The 15,169-nt window shown below is 51.2% G+C and overlaps 2 protein-coding genes across 5 annotated transcripts in view; one reads left to right on the forward strand and one right to left on the reverse strand.

Annotated features, from left to right (window-relative positions):
* Positions 1 to 3,582, forward strand: part of NXN (nucleoredoxin) — a 140,864-nt gene extending 137,282 nt beyond the window's left edge. Inside the window, exon 8 of the mRNA XM_059996584.1 lies at positions 1,895 to 3,582. Within this exon, the coding sequence (XP_059852567.1) occupies positions 1,895 to 2,077 (183 nt within the window). The 3' untranslated portion in view covers positions 2,078 to 3,582. The remainder of the gene's footprint in view (positions 1 to 1,894) is intronic.
* A 4,261-nt stretch (positions 3,583 to 7,843) lies between these two features.
* Positions 7,844 to 15,134, reverse strand: MRM3 (mitochondrial rRNA methyltransferase 3). 4 transcript variants are annotated; one of them, XM_059998089.1, is made up of 4 exons: positions 14,815 to 15,134; positions 14,321 to 14,565; positions 12,748 to 12,915; positions 7,844 to 10,560 (listed from the first exon to the last, which is right to left on the reverse strand). In XM_059998089.1, exons 1-4 carry the CDS (start codon positions 15,126 to 15,128, stop codon positions 10,016 to 10,018), a joined length of 1,272 nt encoding a protein of 423 aa, XP_059854072.1. In that variant the 5' UTR covers positions 15,129 to 15,134; the 3' UTR covers positions 7,844 to 10,015. The 4 variants fall into 4 exon arrangements, with proteins under 4 accessions (XP_059854072.1, XP_059854074.1, XP_059854073.1 ...); XM_059998090.1 differs by having other exon boundaries at positions 7,847 to 10,560; positions 14,996 to 15,120; XM_059998091.1 differs by lacking the exon at positions 14,321 to 14,565 and having other exon boundaries at positions 7,846 to 10,560; positions 14,598 to 14,921.
* Positions 15,135 to 15,169: the final 35 nt, after the last annotated feature.

The following is a 15,169-nucleotide window of genomic DNA, read 5'->3' on the forward strand; positions in this document are numbered from 1 at the left end:
TTTCGAACGGCTCGGAGAGAAAAGATGGGCGCAGAGGAGGAAGGGCGGAGCCAGCGCTGGGCAGGGCTGGAGGGCTCCGGTGGCCGCGTTACAAACGTGGCTGAAAAGGAGCAATGGCAGGTTTCCTATAGGCCAGGCCCGAGCGAGGTGCCTCACCTGGACCACCCACGTGCTCCTCACCTCGTGGGCAGGGAGCATCGTCCTTACCGTCCCACAGATGAGGAGGGTGAGGCTCAGAGAGGGTGAGCCGGCTCCGAGCCCCGCCCGGGCGGGCTGTGAGTGCGGGCTGGCTCTCACGCTCGCGGAGCCCCACATGAGCCATTATTGAATCCGTTTCACATGTTTTAGGAGAGCTGGGCTCCGAGAAGTTTCTGCCAAAGTCCTGCATTAAGTGGGTGGCAGAGAGAGGAGTGAACGTGAGATGAGGAGTGACTCTGGAAGCAGTGCTCTCCCTCCCTCTGTCCGTGCGGGTCTGGCAGACGGGCCGCCCAGCCTGGACCAGGAGGTTGGGCAGAGGCCCGGGGGCATCCGCTGCTCCAGCTCTCCCACCCACCGCCAGGCCTTCCCCTACTCTGCACCTGGGCTCCTGGCCTTGGCAGCTCTCTTGGTCTGACCTCGGAAGCAAGGCAGCCAGGAAGGAGCACAGGGCGCAGGAGCATCAGGCACCAACTGGGGGCCTCTGAGCCCTGGACTTAGGCCCTTCACGATCCCCCAGGGCTGAGCGGGCTGCAGCTTTGTCTTGATCCTGTCCTCTCCCGCAGGCAGAAGTTGCCCCTTCTGAAGCCTTAACAGACGTTAAAATTCATCTCCCTGCGTTTGCTCCAGGGAAAGTGAAGGGGAGGCAGCGGGCTCTGGCTTGGCCTCCTAACGGGAATTGGATGTATGGTATTTGTCCAGGTGTCTCCCCTCTGTTTATCGTGAAGATTGTTTATTAACCCAGATGGAGGCCCTGAGTTGGGTGAATGCTGCCAGAGATGCTGAATCCCCGGCATTGCTGGGAAGTGCGTGCTCTTTATAGGGTGGGGGAAAGAAAGACAGTAACTAATCATCTTTCCTAAAGAACTGCCCTTTCAGAAAGAAATGTTTCTTGTCTCAGAGCCCGGTGAGCCTCCTGCTCACCCGCATTTAAGGCCAGGAATACCCCGAGTCCTTTTTCGGCAGGGCGACTCAGGGCTTTTCATTCAGTGGAGAATTTTGCACATTTTATGGTAAGACAACCTGGGGATGGGTATAGACAGCCCATTTCCTGTATCAGCAGCGTGAAAGGTAATCTCAGGTGGTTGCTCCCTTACAAATCTTTCTCCTTGTCTTTGGATTTCTCTTTGCCTTTATACTTTAAAGCTACATCTGATACTAGGGAAATTCCTCAGGGCAGTCACTGGGAACGTATGGTAAATACAGCGACCCGTGTAAACTTCAGTAGCACTTCAGGGGCCCCGGCTTCTGAACTGGCGGTGTAACTCCTGCCCCTGCTGCAGCTGTGGGGCTGGGGGCAGTGGGCTGTTTTCTTAAAAACATTCTGAAGTTGAAGTCCAGATTGGCCTGGGCCCACAGTGGGGCTGCAGATAATTGAGAGTTGGTTGCAAAAGTAAGTAATCAAAGGACATCCCATTTTCACAAGTTAAAGCTGCTTTCATGCTAATAAGAAAAGATGGCTTGCCTGGGGTTTGGGGTGATGCAGAGAGAGAATTTTATGAACCAGGCTGCCCCTCCCCCTGGCAGGGCGGGGTGCCCTGCTCCCCGTTCTGAGAGCCCATCTTTCCTGGAGGCCGGCCTCGCTCCAGGATGATGTGGTGGCTCCGTCCCTAGGCCGTCTGGGGAGTCCGGGCCCAGGGGACTCTCTACCCTCTTTCTTGGAAACTTACTGGTTTTCTTTCCCTCCGGTGACTTCCAGGATGACATGACCGACTCCCTGCGAGATTACACCAACCTGCCCGAGGCTGCCCCTTTGCTCACCATTCTGGACATGTCAGCCCGGGCCAAGTACGTGATGGACGTGGAGGAGATCACCCCTGCCATTGTGGAGGCCTTTGTGAATGACTTCCTAGCAGAAAAGCTCAAACCAGAGCCCATCTAGTCGGGCTCCCGCTTCCCGGGATGTTATTTAAAACGCATTCTTCTCCTCCCCCTCCCCCGCCCTTCCCTCCACCCTTGGACTTTCCCAGGGTGTCCCGAATCACACAACCCAAGTGTCCAACCTCTCTGTGGTGCCTTGTTTTCTGCATTAACTCCTCAGCTAGCACCCTAGGGTGCGCATCCTCTCCAGCAGCAGAAGGACCTCCGTGTTTGGAGACTCTGCTTGGGATTCGCGGGGCTGGCATAACCCAGCCCGAACTGGGACTGCAGCCTTCTCTTGGTCCCTAGCTCTTGGTGAGGTATTTGCCAGGGTGTTCTTCTGTCAAGTGGGCACCAAGGGACAGAGCATCGGTGCTCTGGCTCTGCCTTAGGTGCCGGCACGTACGTGCAGAGCCCGAGGGTTCAGAGGCGCACGCGCGGCGGGTGGAGCAGGGAGAGGGCGGCAGCCGCGGAGGCCCCGTGCAGAGCTGCGGGCGAGGACGTCCTTTCCTAATTGACTTGGTCTGCCTTGGTCTGAGGGAAAAACACCAGCTTGTCAGCCGGTTCTCGGGCAGGGGCTCTCCAGCCCTCAAAGGAAGTTTGTGTTCTTTTCTGGTGAGGAAGAGAGTAGCTACGGTAATGATTCCCGTACTAATTGCTTACTTTGATGGAGCGCCTCCCATGTGATAAGAAGGAGCTGCTCATTCCTTCCTTCTAGCTCTTTCTTCCTTGATCTTGACCTTCTCCCAGTTTCTACCTTCTCAGATGAACAGCCCCTACAATCTTGGAATGTTGTTACTAAGTTCTCCCCCTTGGACATCTTCCCAAGAAGACGCGGTGGTCCTGTGTTCCCGGAGGAGCACCGCTCACCAGCTCAGACCTGACTCAGCCCGGCTCTGGGCCTGGGGCCGCTGGAGCTCTGCTGAGGTGCCCTTGCCCACCCTTGGTCACCCCTGCATTCCCTTTTCTTCTCAAAGCAGAACTTAAAAGAGACAAAAAAATTACCAGAAGCCTAGCTTTTTCCTAAGAACCTACAGAAAGGGCTGTGCCCTGAGGTGGGAGTGCAGGCCAAAAACAGGTCAGCTAAGAGTAGGCCCTGGGTCCGCTCTGCCGGGCCCAGCTCAGCTCCTTGTTTGGGCTGAACTGACCACAGAAAGGAAGCTAACAGCTGTGCTCTTAGGATTTGGGATGGAAGGCTTTGCCTAGGGCCTCACAGGGTTTCAGCCTATCTCAGTCAGAAGTCAGGGCCTTTAAAAGAATCTCAGGCCTCACCCCTGGCTCCACTCACAGCCAATCAAGACCATTTATTTGGAAAACCCAGCCCCCTCCAATTAGCTGTTGACATGTTGCTCCTTGCTGAGTGGGATTGTTGATTTGTAGTTCAGAGGTACAAATTTAGTTGGTAATTAGACTGTCACTGTTACCAGCCTGAAATGCAGTCACCTAGTAAGAAATAAAACAGGCATCTCTGGACGTTATCAACCACTTGGCCATTCCTGTCCTTCATAACGAAACTCTTTTGGCTTGTGCTCCGTGGGGTGGGCAGTGGCGGTGGGGGGGGGACACACAAGATCCTCTTGACTTTCACCGGATATTTGGCAGCTATGTTTCAGAATTTTTGAGAACCAAGCCCTAACGTGGTCATCTGTCGAATCCTCTGGAAGCCGGGATTCTCGTTTGGATTAGAGCGTCAGAGGCAGATCCCCCGCTGGAGCTCTGGCCGCCACCTCTCCGGGTTTGACTTGCTGTTGCGGGGGGTGGAGTCTCAGATTACAGACATCCTTGTGGACACGTGTTCATTCCCCCCCTTCACGGGAACACGTGCTCAGAAGCCTGAGAAGGCCAGTTGGAGAAACACAAGGAGTCCAGCACGGGTCCTCCTGTAAAGAATGGGGCAGTAGTTGGAGACTCAAACCCAGCTCTGTCCTAGGGCTGGGGGCTGCTCTGGGAGCCCTGCCGGTGTCTCCCTGGGGGGTGGGGTGTGTGGGGACGAGGGGAGGTCACCCTCACTTGGAGGATGGTCGGGATTTCTGTCTGTGCCCTGTACCATGATGGCCTTGGAACAAAGGTGGTCTCTCTTAGCAACTACTTAACCTTCTGGGGCAAAAGAAACAAAGTCCAGTTGAGACGTCCTCCTCGCAAGTCACTGCAGCAGAAAAATTACGTCATTTTTGATCCTTCTACGGTCCATACAGGGCCGACTAAACTACTTGCCACTAATGTCAACTGAACCCTTGACACCAGAATTCCCCTTCTGGAGGGGGGTGTGGAGGTTAAGATCAATGGGAAGGTTTGCCAAAAAGGTGCTTTTGGTTTATACGGTGGCAACTTTGGGGGAAAAATGCTGGGGGAGGATCACCTCACCAGTGAAAAATCCCAGTCTCTATAGTGCGAGAGATCTTAAAGGTTATTGATGCAGACGAAGTGGGTGGCATCTTAATTCCCACTAAGCAGCTCCAAAATATCTTAAAATTCTTGTCGCTGATCGGAAGCAGGTTAAAACGCCAGCTGTGACGTACTCAAGGTCTTCCGCCAGCAGCAAGGGAGACGGTGCCCTGCAGGTTGATGAGGCACGATGGTGGCTGTAAAAGTGCCACCCTGGGGTTCCAGATCTGTGTTCACCACACTGACTTCCAGATCCGATTCTACCCATTTTCACAACAGAGACGAGTTTTTTTTTTTTTTACCTGTCCCCAACAATAAAGATCTGCGTAAGGAAAAAAGTATGTGTGTGGGGTTGGCATGTACAGCGGGCAGGTGTAAAGGCCAGAGGGCGACCGAGAATCAGCTTCTTTTCCAGAAGTGAGGGGGCTGCCTGCTACCCCCGCTCCAAGTGTGTCCTCGCAATCAATGACTCGCTCATCCAAGCGCAGGGAGCCTGTTCTGCTTTTCTGGCATCAGCCAAGCTTCAAGTGGTAATTTTCAGCCAGACTGTGTTTTTTCCTGTTGCCTAATTAAAGCCACTGAAAAGCTGTTCTCTCCTCCTGCGGCCTTGTTCCAGGGCAGCAAACGGAATTCTGCAGTGATAGACATAGTAGAATGTGGTCCAGGAACGGAGCAGCTGGACCCAATGAGGTCATCGGAGGAGGAGAACTACACACGCGTGTGCGTGTACACATGGAGAGGCCCGCGGGCTTGGAGTGGCAGCCCTGGGAGGGGCCCAAGCGAGTAGCTGGTCCAGCGCCTCCAGTCACGCAAGCATTCTGTTCACTGTCGCCTCCCCCTCGGCCAGGCCCCTTGCCCGCTGGGAGCAGGAGCTGAGCACGGCGGCGGCGGCGGCGGCGGTGGTGGTGTGGATCGGCGAGCGGTGTGGATCGTGGGAGGTCCAGCAGTGCCCCTGCAGCTTCTCTCCGGTGCTGCGGCATGAACTGAGGACAGCCCAGAGCTCAGGATCTTCCATTTGCCCTGAAGCAGCTGTGTTCAGTGAGCACTCAAACCTAAGTCCCTCTTTCCTGACACCAACAGGGACGAGAGCGCCCACTGCTTTCCTCCAAGCAGGCTGCTCAAGGGAAAATGCTTTGGGGACAAACGGCTGTTGTCTATTCGCCTCATTATTATTATTATTATTATTTTTTGCGGTACGTGGGCCTCTCACTGTTGTGGCCTCTCCCGTTGTGGAGCACAGGCTCCGGACGCGCAGGCTTAGCGGCCATGGCTCACGGGCCCAGCCGCTCCGCGGCACGTGGGATCCTCCCAGACCGGGGCACGAACCCATGTCCCCTGCATCGGCAGGCGGACGCTCAACCACTGCACCACCAGGGAAGGCCCTCGCCTCATTATTGATTGTTCATTATTAGCAAGTGGTGCATGTGTGAAGGGTAGAATATATTTCAGGAAACAAAAAGCTCGGATATAGGGAAATCTTATGTTGGCTCTACTCTATGGCTGGGACTTCTTCTACGAGGGTAGATCTGACATCAGGACATTCTAGGTATGCCGAAGTGTGAAAGCACGAAGAGAAGTAACTCTGCTGCATTTTTCAGCCTAAGTATGCCTCACCCTCTTGGCCTTCTGGAACACTTCCCGAGTCAGGAAATGTGTGACTAGATTTGGGTAGGACTTGTTCTGAGGGGCTGTAGGGTTTCCATGCAATAATGTGCCGCCTCATGAGAGCCTCTGTCCCCAGGCCTGTAGGCCAGTGTGCAGCCCCAGGAAGGCAGCCAGTCTCAGGTCTGACTCCTGGGCGCTCTTGCCTCACACAAGTAAGTCACCCACACGGGCTACAAGTGGGATATGAGAGGAGGCATGATTAGGACCCAGTCCCCCCAAACAGATCTCCTTTGATATCAGAGGATACGAAGTCCCCAGCCAGTCAAGCCACTCTGCCGGCCTGGGGTCACAGAGGTGCAAGGGCGGCTGGGAGGCCAGACCCTGCTACAGCCACGTCTCTCCCCAACCTTAGTTCTCTTCTTGAATTTTGAGGAAGGATCAGCTTTGGTGATGGTCTTCTCCAGCTATGAGACCTTAGTTGAAAAAACTTGCTCCTCCCTACAAAACATGTGAAGAACAGAGCTGCTACCATGCATGTACCTGGCCTTCGAGCAGCGGCCTGGCTTCCTGAGGCTATGAGCGCCTGCAGCTGCTGCAAGGTAACGCGGGACCCTGGTTCAGGGACTGTCAGTCACCCACAGCAGCACATCTGGCTTCTAGCTTCTTTCTTTTGCGTGTTCACTGATGCAGAGGACGTGAGATCTTGGAGTTTAAAGGTGTCTACGTGAGTGTGTCCTTTAAAACACGTTTTTCAGGTGGGCCAGTCAGTTCTGCTCCCGCAGTGGGTGGAGGCGGCTTGGCCAAGAGGGGCCCACAGCACAGCCGTGGTTTTCAGCACCAGTCGGGGAACCCTGGGCAAGGTGCTGATCCTGGAGTCTTCGTGTGGTGGAACAGAAGTGGAGCAGTTCAGCTTTTGGTGACATCGGGTGTTGCTAATAGCCCTGGGGCAGGTGGTAAAAGGCCCCAGTGGAAACCAGTCCCCCGAGGTCTGTTTATCCTCTGGGCCTTAATGACTGAGATTCTAACATGAGCTAGTAGCCACGGCGGGGGGAGGGAAGAGGACCTTTCTGCCTCCCCTGCCCTGAAACTCTAAACGGGGCGAGGCAGTGGGTTCTCAGTGTGAGTCCCAGGCACCTGGGGACATCAGCATTAGTCCAGAGCTGCTTTCCCAGAGGCTCCGTTCAAGGGGAAAAGATGTGCTAGTTTTTTCTGAGGCAGCTACTTCCCACTTCTGTCCATTTCCTCCCTAGTTTTTGGTCCAATGTTCTATACTTCAGATTCTGCCGAGAATGAATGACAACGTGGCTGGGTCTTCAACTTTAGCACCTCTGAGCACAAACAGCTTGCAAAAGGCCCACTGTGGTGGAGGGAGACTTTTGATTCCATCCTCTTTCACAAGTTATATCCAGGAAAAATCCCCACCCTTCCCTTCAGGGTTGGGAGTGGTTGATGCGTGACTGCCCCCTTGTGGCAGAAATCACCATTACAGCCACATGCAACACAAAAGCAAGGGGCAGCTTGGCCAACCTTCTGAAGGCTTCTCTTTCAGCCAAGCAATGTGTTTTACTTGTCATATACTGCTCAGTTTTCATCCTGTCTCCTGGGGAAATGGTGACATAAATATTGGCCTCAAAACTGAGAAGAATTTCCAGATGGCTAATTTCCATCACTAGGCAAACAACTTCACCATTTGCTTCCCCTGTAATCATTTTAAAGAAAGGACAATTTGCCCTCCCCTCTGCTAAGTTATACGCACAAATATACAAAAAGAACTCACAAGGCATGGTATACAAGTCATGGACTATAAAGTGAATGGGATGTAAATGTCTTTTCCTTCTTACACCCAGGATGACATAATGACTTGCTAGGTGTGTTCTTCTGCGGTGCTTTGTTTTTCTAAACAAAGACAAGGTATGGGTTTGTTGTTCTTTCATTGGTTTTTATTTTGCAATAAAAGCCAGCAGGAATAATAACCCAGGGACAAAAATTGCCAGAGACTGGTTTCATGCTGAAAAGGCATGAGCCTCTTTTTATTTTTTTAAATATTTATTGGAGTATAATTGCTTTACAGTGGAGTGTGTGTTAGTTTCTGCGAGCCTCTTTTTAGTGACGTGTTTCTTTAGCACTTTTCCAAGGTGTTGGGAGACTGTCAATAGAGTGGTATCGTTCTCCGGTGTCCACCGCCCCCAATTTCGCCTGCTGGTGTGACGGGCATTATAGCTGTGAAGCTGGCAGAGGGCCCCAGCCTTTGTGGGCTCAACACAGCATGAAGGCTGTGGGCTTTTCTACTTTTTAGAAGCTGATGAGGGATGGAGAGTCTCAAGAACATTCTGGGGGCCGCTGTCACCCAACATCTGTGCGGGGCCCTGGGCAGCCCCAGACCAGAGTGGGACACCAGAGCAGCTTCTGGCCAGTCAGCCTGAGAGAGCACAGCCAACCAAAGAGATTGTTCTTTTAAAAACCCCTCCCCTCAAACATAACAAAGCAATCCCACTGGGGCACCATGTGGGGCACGGTCATGCGTGACCTTTTGGTCTTACCAGGGAGCTCGGCGAGCCAAGGGAGGAGGCAGGGGTCCACGGTTCGTCCTGGGCATGCTGCAACGCATTGGACCTCCCTGTGATGAGCAGCTGAAGGGCTCCCGAGGAACCCCAACCATGACGGGGGCCACTGTGTGGAAGGGACGTGGTGACACTACACTGCTAGTGTCTGTCCTCAACTCCAACCATATTCACTGTGGTGGTAAAAGCACTGCTTGAACTAGGTCCCATCCTCTGGTTCCGCCATCGCACCTCACACACGCGCAATGACTTACACACACAGCGATTACCATCTGCCTTTGCCCTCGTGTCCCTGGCTACATCCCACTGGCACTTGGTAAGTAAGGATCCAGCTTGCCCTTGTCCCCTGGGGGTTTGAGAGAGAGAAGAACAGCAGGGTCTTGCTGCAGAGTTGTGGGCTCAAGGGCCCCAAGCTCTCATCCTCAGAACCTCAGCCTCTCCCCTCACAGAAGCCTCTGTTCACACAGCCTCCAGGAACAGTGGCATTTTCCTAACAGTTCTGTTTATGCAGGATGGGGGATTAATGTAAACAAGTCATTACATTTAACCAAAAGTGTTATACAAAGTAGGACTAACAGCAGGAAGCTAGTAAAAAGGGTACAGCTTTGCTGACAGATAGATGCAGGATTAAGCTGAAGATTTAAGAACTGTTTCCTCCTTTTCTGAACCAAGTTCTCAAAAAGATATCTGCAGAAGTGCTAAGAAGGTGTAATACCACCTGAAATGGTGGTATCAGCTCTTTCACCAGAAATGGGGGAAAAAAATTGTGTCATACATAAACAGTGTTTAAGTCATGGCCTGAATTAACCATCACAGAGATTAACACAGCCAAGCCAAAAGAAGAGCCAGCTACTGAACGCCGTCACCTGTAGCCCTCAGCTTCCTGGGTCATTAACCTCTCAGCAATGTCCTCATCACTAGGCCAAAGATGAAAAGACAGGCATTGAGACCCACTGACCACACTGAAATAAAACTTTTTAATGTAATCTGCTGGTCTACACTTCACAGGGGTGAAGTCAACTTCCACTGACCAATGATCACAGGAGTTGAGTGACCAAGGCCGGCCTCTAACCAGCGCTCCATGATTGCAGAGCACCCCCAGCTGTGGAGGGAGGGGTCCTCCCTACCCAAGGTGATGCCCTCAGCAACTTTCTGGGCACAAAGATGCTCCTTGGTGGAGTTTTTAAAAACATACAGCCATGAGGAGCATTTACTTATGTTGTCTCTCTCTTACCCCCCCACACACGTACATATACACACATATATAAAAGTCGGTGGGAAGATGGAGATCTCAGGAGGAATTTTGGCCTTTGTTATTTTTGAGGCTAAGCAGAAAGTCAGGGAAGTTCTTATTTTTCCAATAACCACAGAGACAACCTAAAACTGAGGACTGGCTTCCACGTCCCCTCTCAGTGGTAACTCCCGTCCCTGCTCAGGTGTTCCGCCCTCACCCGCAGTTGTCTTCTCCCTTCAAAGAGCAGGATGCTCGCAGCCATGGCCGAGTTCAGGCTGTCCACACCAGGCACGATGGGGATCAGCAGCCTCCTGCCCCCCGTGCTCTCAGCCAACTGCAGGGACTCCAGGCTCACGCCGCTGGTCTCCCCACCTATCACCACAGCTGCAGGTGCCTCTGTCCAGTCTGAGTCGTAACTCTGGACCTCAAGTTCAGGGAGCCAGCCTTTATTGGCTGCACTTTCTAGATACTCCTCCTCCTCCTCATACTTGTGAAACTTTAGGGGTCGTCGGTCACATACCCAGCCGTAGTCACTGGCCTTATTAGACATCTGGGCCTGGGCCTGTGTGTAAAGGCCACAGTTGTCAGCCACGTAGACGCGGGTGTCATTGGGCAGGTAGTTGGGCACTGCTTCCCAGTCCAGGTTGTTGATGATGGGCACTTGGAAATGTGCACCCATACCTGCCCGCAGCACTTTGGGTTCCCAGGCATCCACACAGCCTAGAAAATAAAAGGATCCAATTAACATTACAAACCTTCCCAGACATGGGGACTTTGAAGTAAATCAGATTAATTCTGGATCAGGAGATAAAACAAGAAATGTCCTAGTGTGGCCTTCTTGGTGGCTGAGGCCTCTGCCTCCCCAGCTATGGCGGTGTCCAGCCAAGGGACTGGAGGACTCGTTCCTGCTAGTGCTGAAACAGATTTTATTCATCCCTTCAACATTTACCACACACAGGGAATTCCCTGGTGGTCCAATGGTTAGGACTCGGTGCTTCCACCCCTGCTCGGGGAACTAAGATCCCACAAGCCATGTGGTGAGGTCAAAAACAAAAAACAAAACAAACAAAAGAAACATTTACCACACACGTGCCAGACATTGGACGGGAGATGAGAGAGCCTTAAAGTCCCCAAACTCAAGGAGCTCATGATGGAGTGGGCAGTGGCGTCGGGACGACATTTCAGCAGGTGACTACGCTACCAGTAACAACTGATGTAAAAGAAGCATGAACAAGGTAATAGAAAACTCTCGTACGAAGCAGGGCTATCGAAGCAGGAAAAACCACCCGAGAACACAACACTGAGCGGGATCTTGAAGGTTAGGAGGGTTTTGTCAGAATGACCGGGTCAGAGGACAAAGTTACAGAAGTGGGAAGAAAAACTAAGTAAGGCAATTGGGCCAATTACTGAGTGGGGGTGGGATGGGGGTGAGGTGGGAGATGAGACCGGAGGCAGGAAAGGACCAATTTAAAGGAGGCTGGGTATGCCAGGCTGAGGAGTTTAGGATTTTATCCAGAAGACAATATAATGACCCTGAAGGATTTTAAGCAAAGTAGTGACAAAATCTGGTTTTTGTTTTAGAAAGACCCATTTGGCTTCCATGTTGAATCTGGATTGGAGCAAGGAAGATGCTAGAAATGGGGAAATTAGACTGGAGGCAATTACAGTAATCCAGGGAAAACCAAGGCCACAGCCCTTTCTTCCATACACACTTCCTCTCCCTTCCGTGCAGTCGTGCTAAACCCAACCACCTCTATGCATCAGCAGACACTTGGCCTTTCCCACAGGTCGGGAGACAGCAGGACCAGGGCACCACATATCCGGTATCCTCCCTGACTTGTTAGCACGAGTCTCCTCATTATAAGTTATCTTAGAAGTTAGCCTGTCAAACTTCAGGATAGGTTAAGTAGGCAAACCAAGTTTATAAAGGAAAAAAAGACATGCAGAATGTACACTGTTCACATGGATCCCCAACCACAGGAACGAGGCATGGAAAGTGGGCTGTGTGCCAAGAGGTGGCAGGAGGGGCGGGCAGAAGAGGGGCCCAGACTGGAGGGGCGCCATCTAGTCTGACCCCTCCACCGGTGGGGAGCAAGGGACAAGGTGAGACTCCCTCTCATCCTGGTGTCCTCAGCACTGGCCACCACACCAAGTGTTCCTACTCTTTCCCTACCTCTCACACACCATCCACCAGCATCAATGTGGAAACCACACTGCCTGGATTATACAGGTGCATTCCCAGACCACACCTGCTCTCCGAGGTCTCAACAGTGAGGCAGGTGAGTGGGGTACTGATGATGGAACCCCGCACCTCACTCATCCCAGCGGAGAGATGCATCCCAGTGAGGCCTGACTGGGAGGAGGAGCTGTCAGGAGCAATTCAGGCGAGTCTCAGCAATGGGACCACTTCAGTTTACACCAAATGGTAGCTTGACTGTTTCTGATGAATGATCCTCTCCCTCCCCGCTCCCCCCGGGTTGTAATAGCCCTTTCAAGCATGTCCCAACTGTTAGGCAAGTCTGTTTGGAACCAAGGCTACTAATTCCCGTTTCTGACGAGAGGAGATAACCAAGTGTTCAAACCAGCATCTGTTTCTTCCCTGATTAATTATAAGTTCTTTAATAACGTAGCAGGTGTCAAAATAATTTTAAAGATAATCAACATGAATGAGTGTGCCAGGCACAGTGCTAAGTACCTGATATTCATCATCTCACTTAATCCTTAGAACAACCTTACCAGGTAGATTCTGTTATGCCCACTTTACAGATGAGGAAATTGACATTCAGAATACTGCTTACACATAGCTACCAAGGGACAAATCCAAGATTCAAATACACACATGTCTGCCCACAGAGCCAGCTCACTTACAAACAGCCACCTGATCCACCCAGTAGCAGGTGCTCTTACCTTTGGTGAGTAACACTTTGCTGCAGCCTACGCCAGCAGCAGATCGCAGAATTGTCCCCAGGTTCCCAGGGTCACGGAGATTGTCACAAATCAACAATATGGGCAGTGCGTGGAGAAGCTGAGTCTCTGGGTATGTCATCTTGACGTGGTCAGGTTTGGCAAAAATCCCTAAAGAAAAAAAAAGGTGGTTCATTTGTCTGGCATGGGGAGTAATTTGACTTTTCATTTATTTATCATTCTTTGTGTATTCTTAATTACATACTAGGTGAAAACATTCTGATCGAGAAATTCAGTGCCCTCCTCTCCCTCATAACTGCTTTCAACCTTGGAGTGTATCCTTTCAGAACTTGTTCCATGCATCTCCCTACATGTATGTCCATCTACCCATATATAAGTGCTTTTTCTTTTACCTAAAAAAAAAAAAAAAAAAAATCACACTCTATGAAATTATTCTGTAACCTAGTAATTCTTTTTTTCTTTTTGGGCCTCACTGCATGCCTTGTGGGATCTTAGTTCCCCGACCAGAGATCAAACCCGGGTCCTTATCAAGGACAACTATAGCTAATAAGAGCACAGTTACTTAGACTGAGTGGAGGACTTTAGTAGTCCAAGTTCCCACCCTATGGGAGAGTTCTGGGCACGGGGGCACAGATTCCTAGGATTTGCTGGGTTACAGAAACAAGAGACTGTCCCCAGAATTTCCGCTCCCAATTAATAGCTATACAGTGAGCCCACTACAGGGAATATGCATGCATAACTGGTGTGAGAGGCCCTGGCCTAAACATTAGAATCTTGAAGAAAACGCCTTCCCTGCCCCAACTATCCCTTACTATCTAAGAGAAATCTCTACACTCACACATTCGATTCTCATATCTTGAATGTCAAAAAAGTATAAAGAGTTTAGTCTTTCCATATTTAGAAAAAAGACTTTCTAAGTGCTAACAGTCTATTAGAATCTTGAGTTGGATTCAATCAAATGAAGACATGGTTTCCTGTTCAACAGGCTAAACCGGGCGACAAATTGCAGCTTACTGCTCAGACCTGCTTCTAGAATAAGGGGGTCAACAATATATAGGTATTACCACACTGGCAGAGGTTTTGTGGAAATAGAGGGTAAATCTTTTGGTAAACATTTTAATTTTTTTGTTTTTGGCCGTGCCTCGTGGCTTTCGGGATTTTAATTCCCTGACCAGGCATCGAACCTGGGCCCACAGCAGTGAAAGCACCGAGTCCTAACCATTGAACCACCAGGGAATTTCCAACATTTTCTTAATTTTTAATTGAACACTTAAGGTTGAAGAAGTGACCCCCAAAAAATAAGGTCTGAGGAAGACTGATTATTCCCTAGAGACTATAAAAAACCCACAATACAAATGACAAAAAAATGGCTTGAGTCTCCACTGAAGATACAAGATGCAAAGATTTGAGAAATGTATTTTTCTGGGTGTCTTAAGAAAAGGTTAGGCACAGTAATATTTTGAATTTGGTTTAAATAAAATTTGTTGCCCTGAGACAAATATGAACAAATAATCCCAAGTCTCTACTTCTAGAGACACACTGGATAACCACTAACCCATTATTCCTTGTGGTGTTACTAGGTCGGACCAATCCTTGATATCCTCAAATTTCACCTTAATGAGGCTAACACCTTTCAGCTTCTCAATGGGCAGCTCCTTTATGTAGTCCAGACGGCTAAAGAAGAAAACTCTGGGCACAGCACCAGCCTTGAGAGCATCTGCAATCAGCCTACGACCTTCCAACAGGATCTTCCCTTGCTTTTCCCGAAATTGCCTGGACTTAACAACTGTCATCACACTGCTGTGGGTGGAAACAAAAAGACGGGTAATTACCAACATCCTCGTTACGGAGACACATCTAGTTCTAACAGACATGAAGAGCTTCGCGGGGAAAGAAACGAACTGTTAGACACTTATCCTACCCTCCGTGCATAATAAAAACCAGCGAGTTGTGCTTCAAGAGGTCCTCCAACGGGAGGAAAAAGGTCAAGGTCTCGTTGTGAGGGGAAAGAGAAACGAGAAAACTCGACAAGCCTCAGGAACACATCACCTCAGCCTTTTGTCTCCGGGGAAAGCCTTATCATAGCGAAGCCCCGACTCTTCCCAGGTGCTGGGGGTCTGGGATGGGGGCACCTGACGCGACTGCTTCAGTCGCTGCTCGCGGGGACTGGCCTCTGCCGCCGCCTTCCGAGGCTGCTTCCCGGGACCGGGCTTCCGTTCCACGACCTGACCTGATGGAAACACCACTTTCACGGGGCTGCGCCGCAGCGCCCGGACCCAGCGCCGCGCATCGAGTTCCCAAGTCCGCACCACCGGCAACAACGATCGCGTGGCCCAACACGCGCGCTCCCCCAGCACCGCCATCTTCCCCTGCGCCGTGAGCTGCGTCACGAAGGCGCGCCGGC

Source organism: Delphinus delphis, chromosome 19 (genome assembly GCF_949987515.2).
Source record: "Delphinus delphis chromosome 19, mDelDel1.2, whole genome shotgun sequence".
In the NCBI taxonomy this organism is placed as follows: Eukaryota; Metazoa; Chordata; class Mammalia; order Artiodactyla; family Delphinidae; genus Delphinus; species Delphinus delphis.

What these genes read in the sequence shown, in the direction of transcription:
- MRM3 (XM_059998089.1), bottom strand. Translation starts at nt 15,128, where the DNA reads ATGGCGGTGCTGGGGGAGCGCGCGTGTTGGGCCACGCGATCGTTGTTG. An exon ending in CCCGGAGACAAAAGGCTGAG is followed by an intron (nt 14,566 to 14,814) that starts GTGATGTGTTCC and finishes TTCCACCCACAG; the next exon opens with CAGTGTGATGACAGTTGTTA. An exon ending in AACACCACAAGGAATAATGG is followed by an intron (nt 12,916 to 14,320) that starts GTTAGTGGTTAT and finishes TTTTTTCTTTAG; the next exon opens with GGATTTTTGCCAAACCTGAC.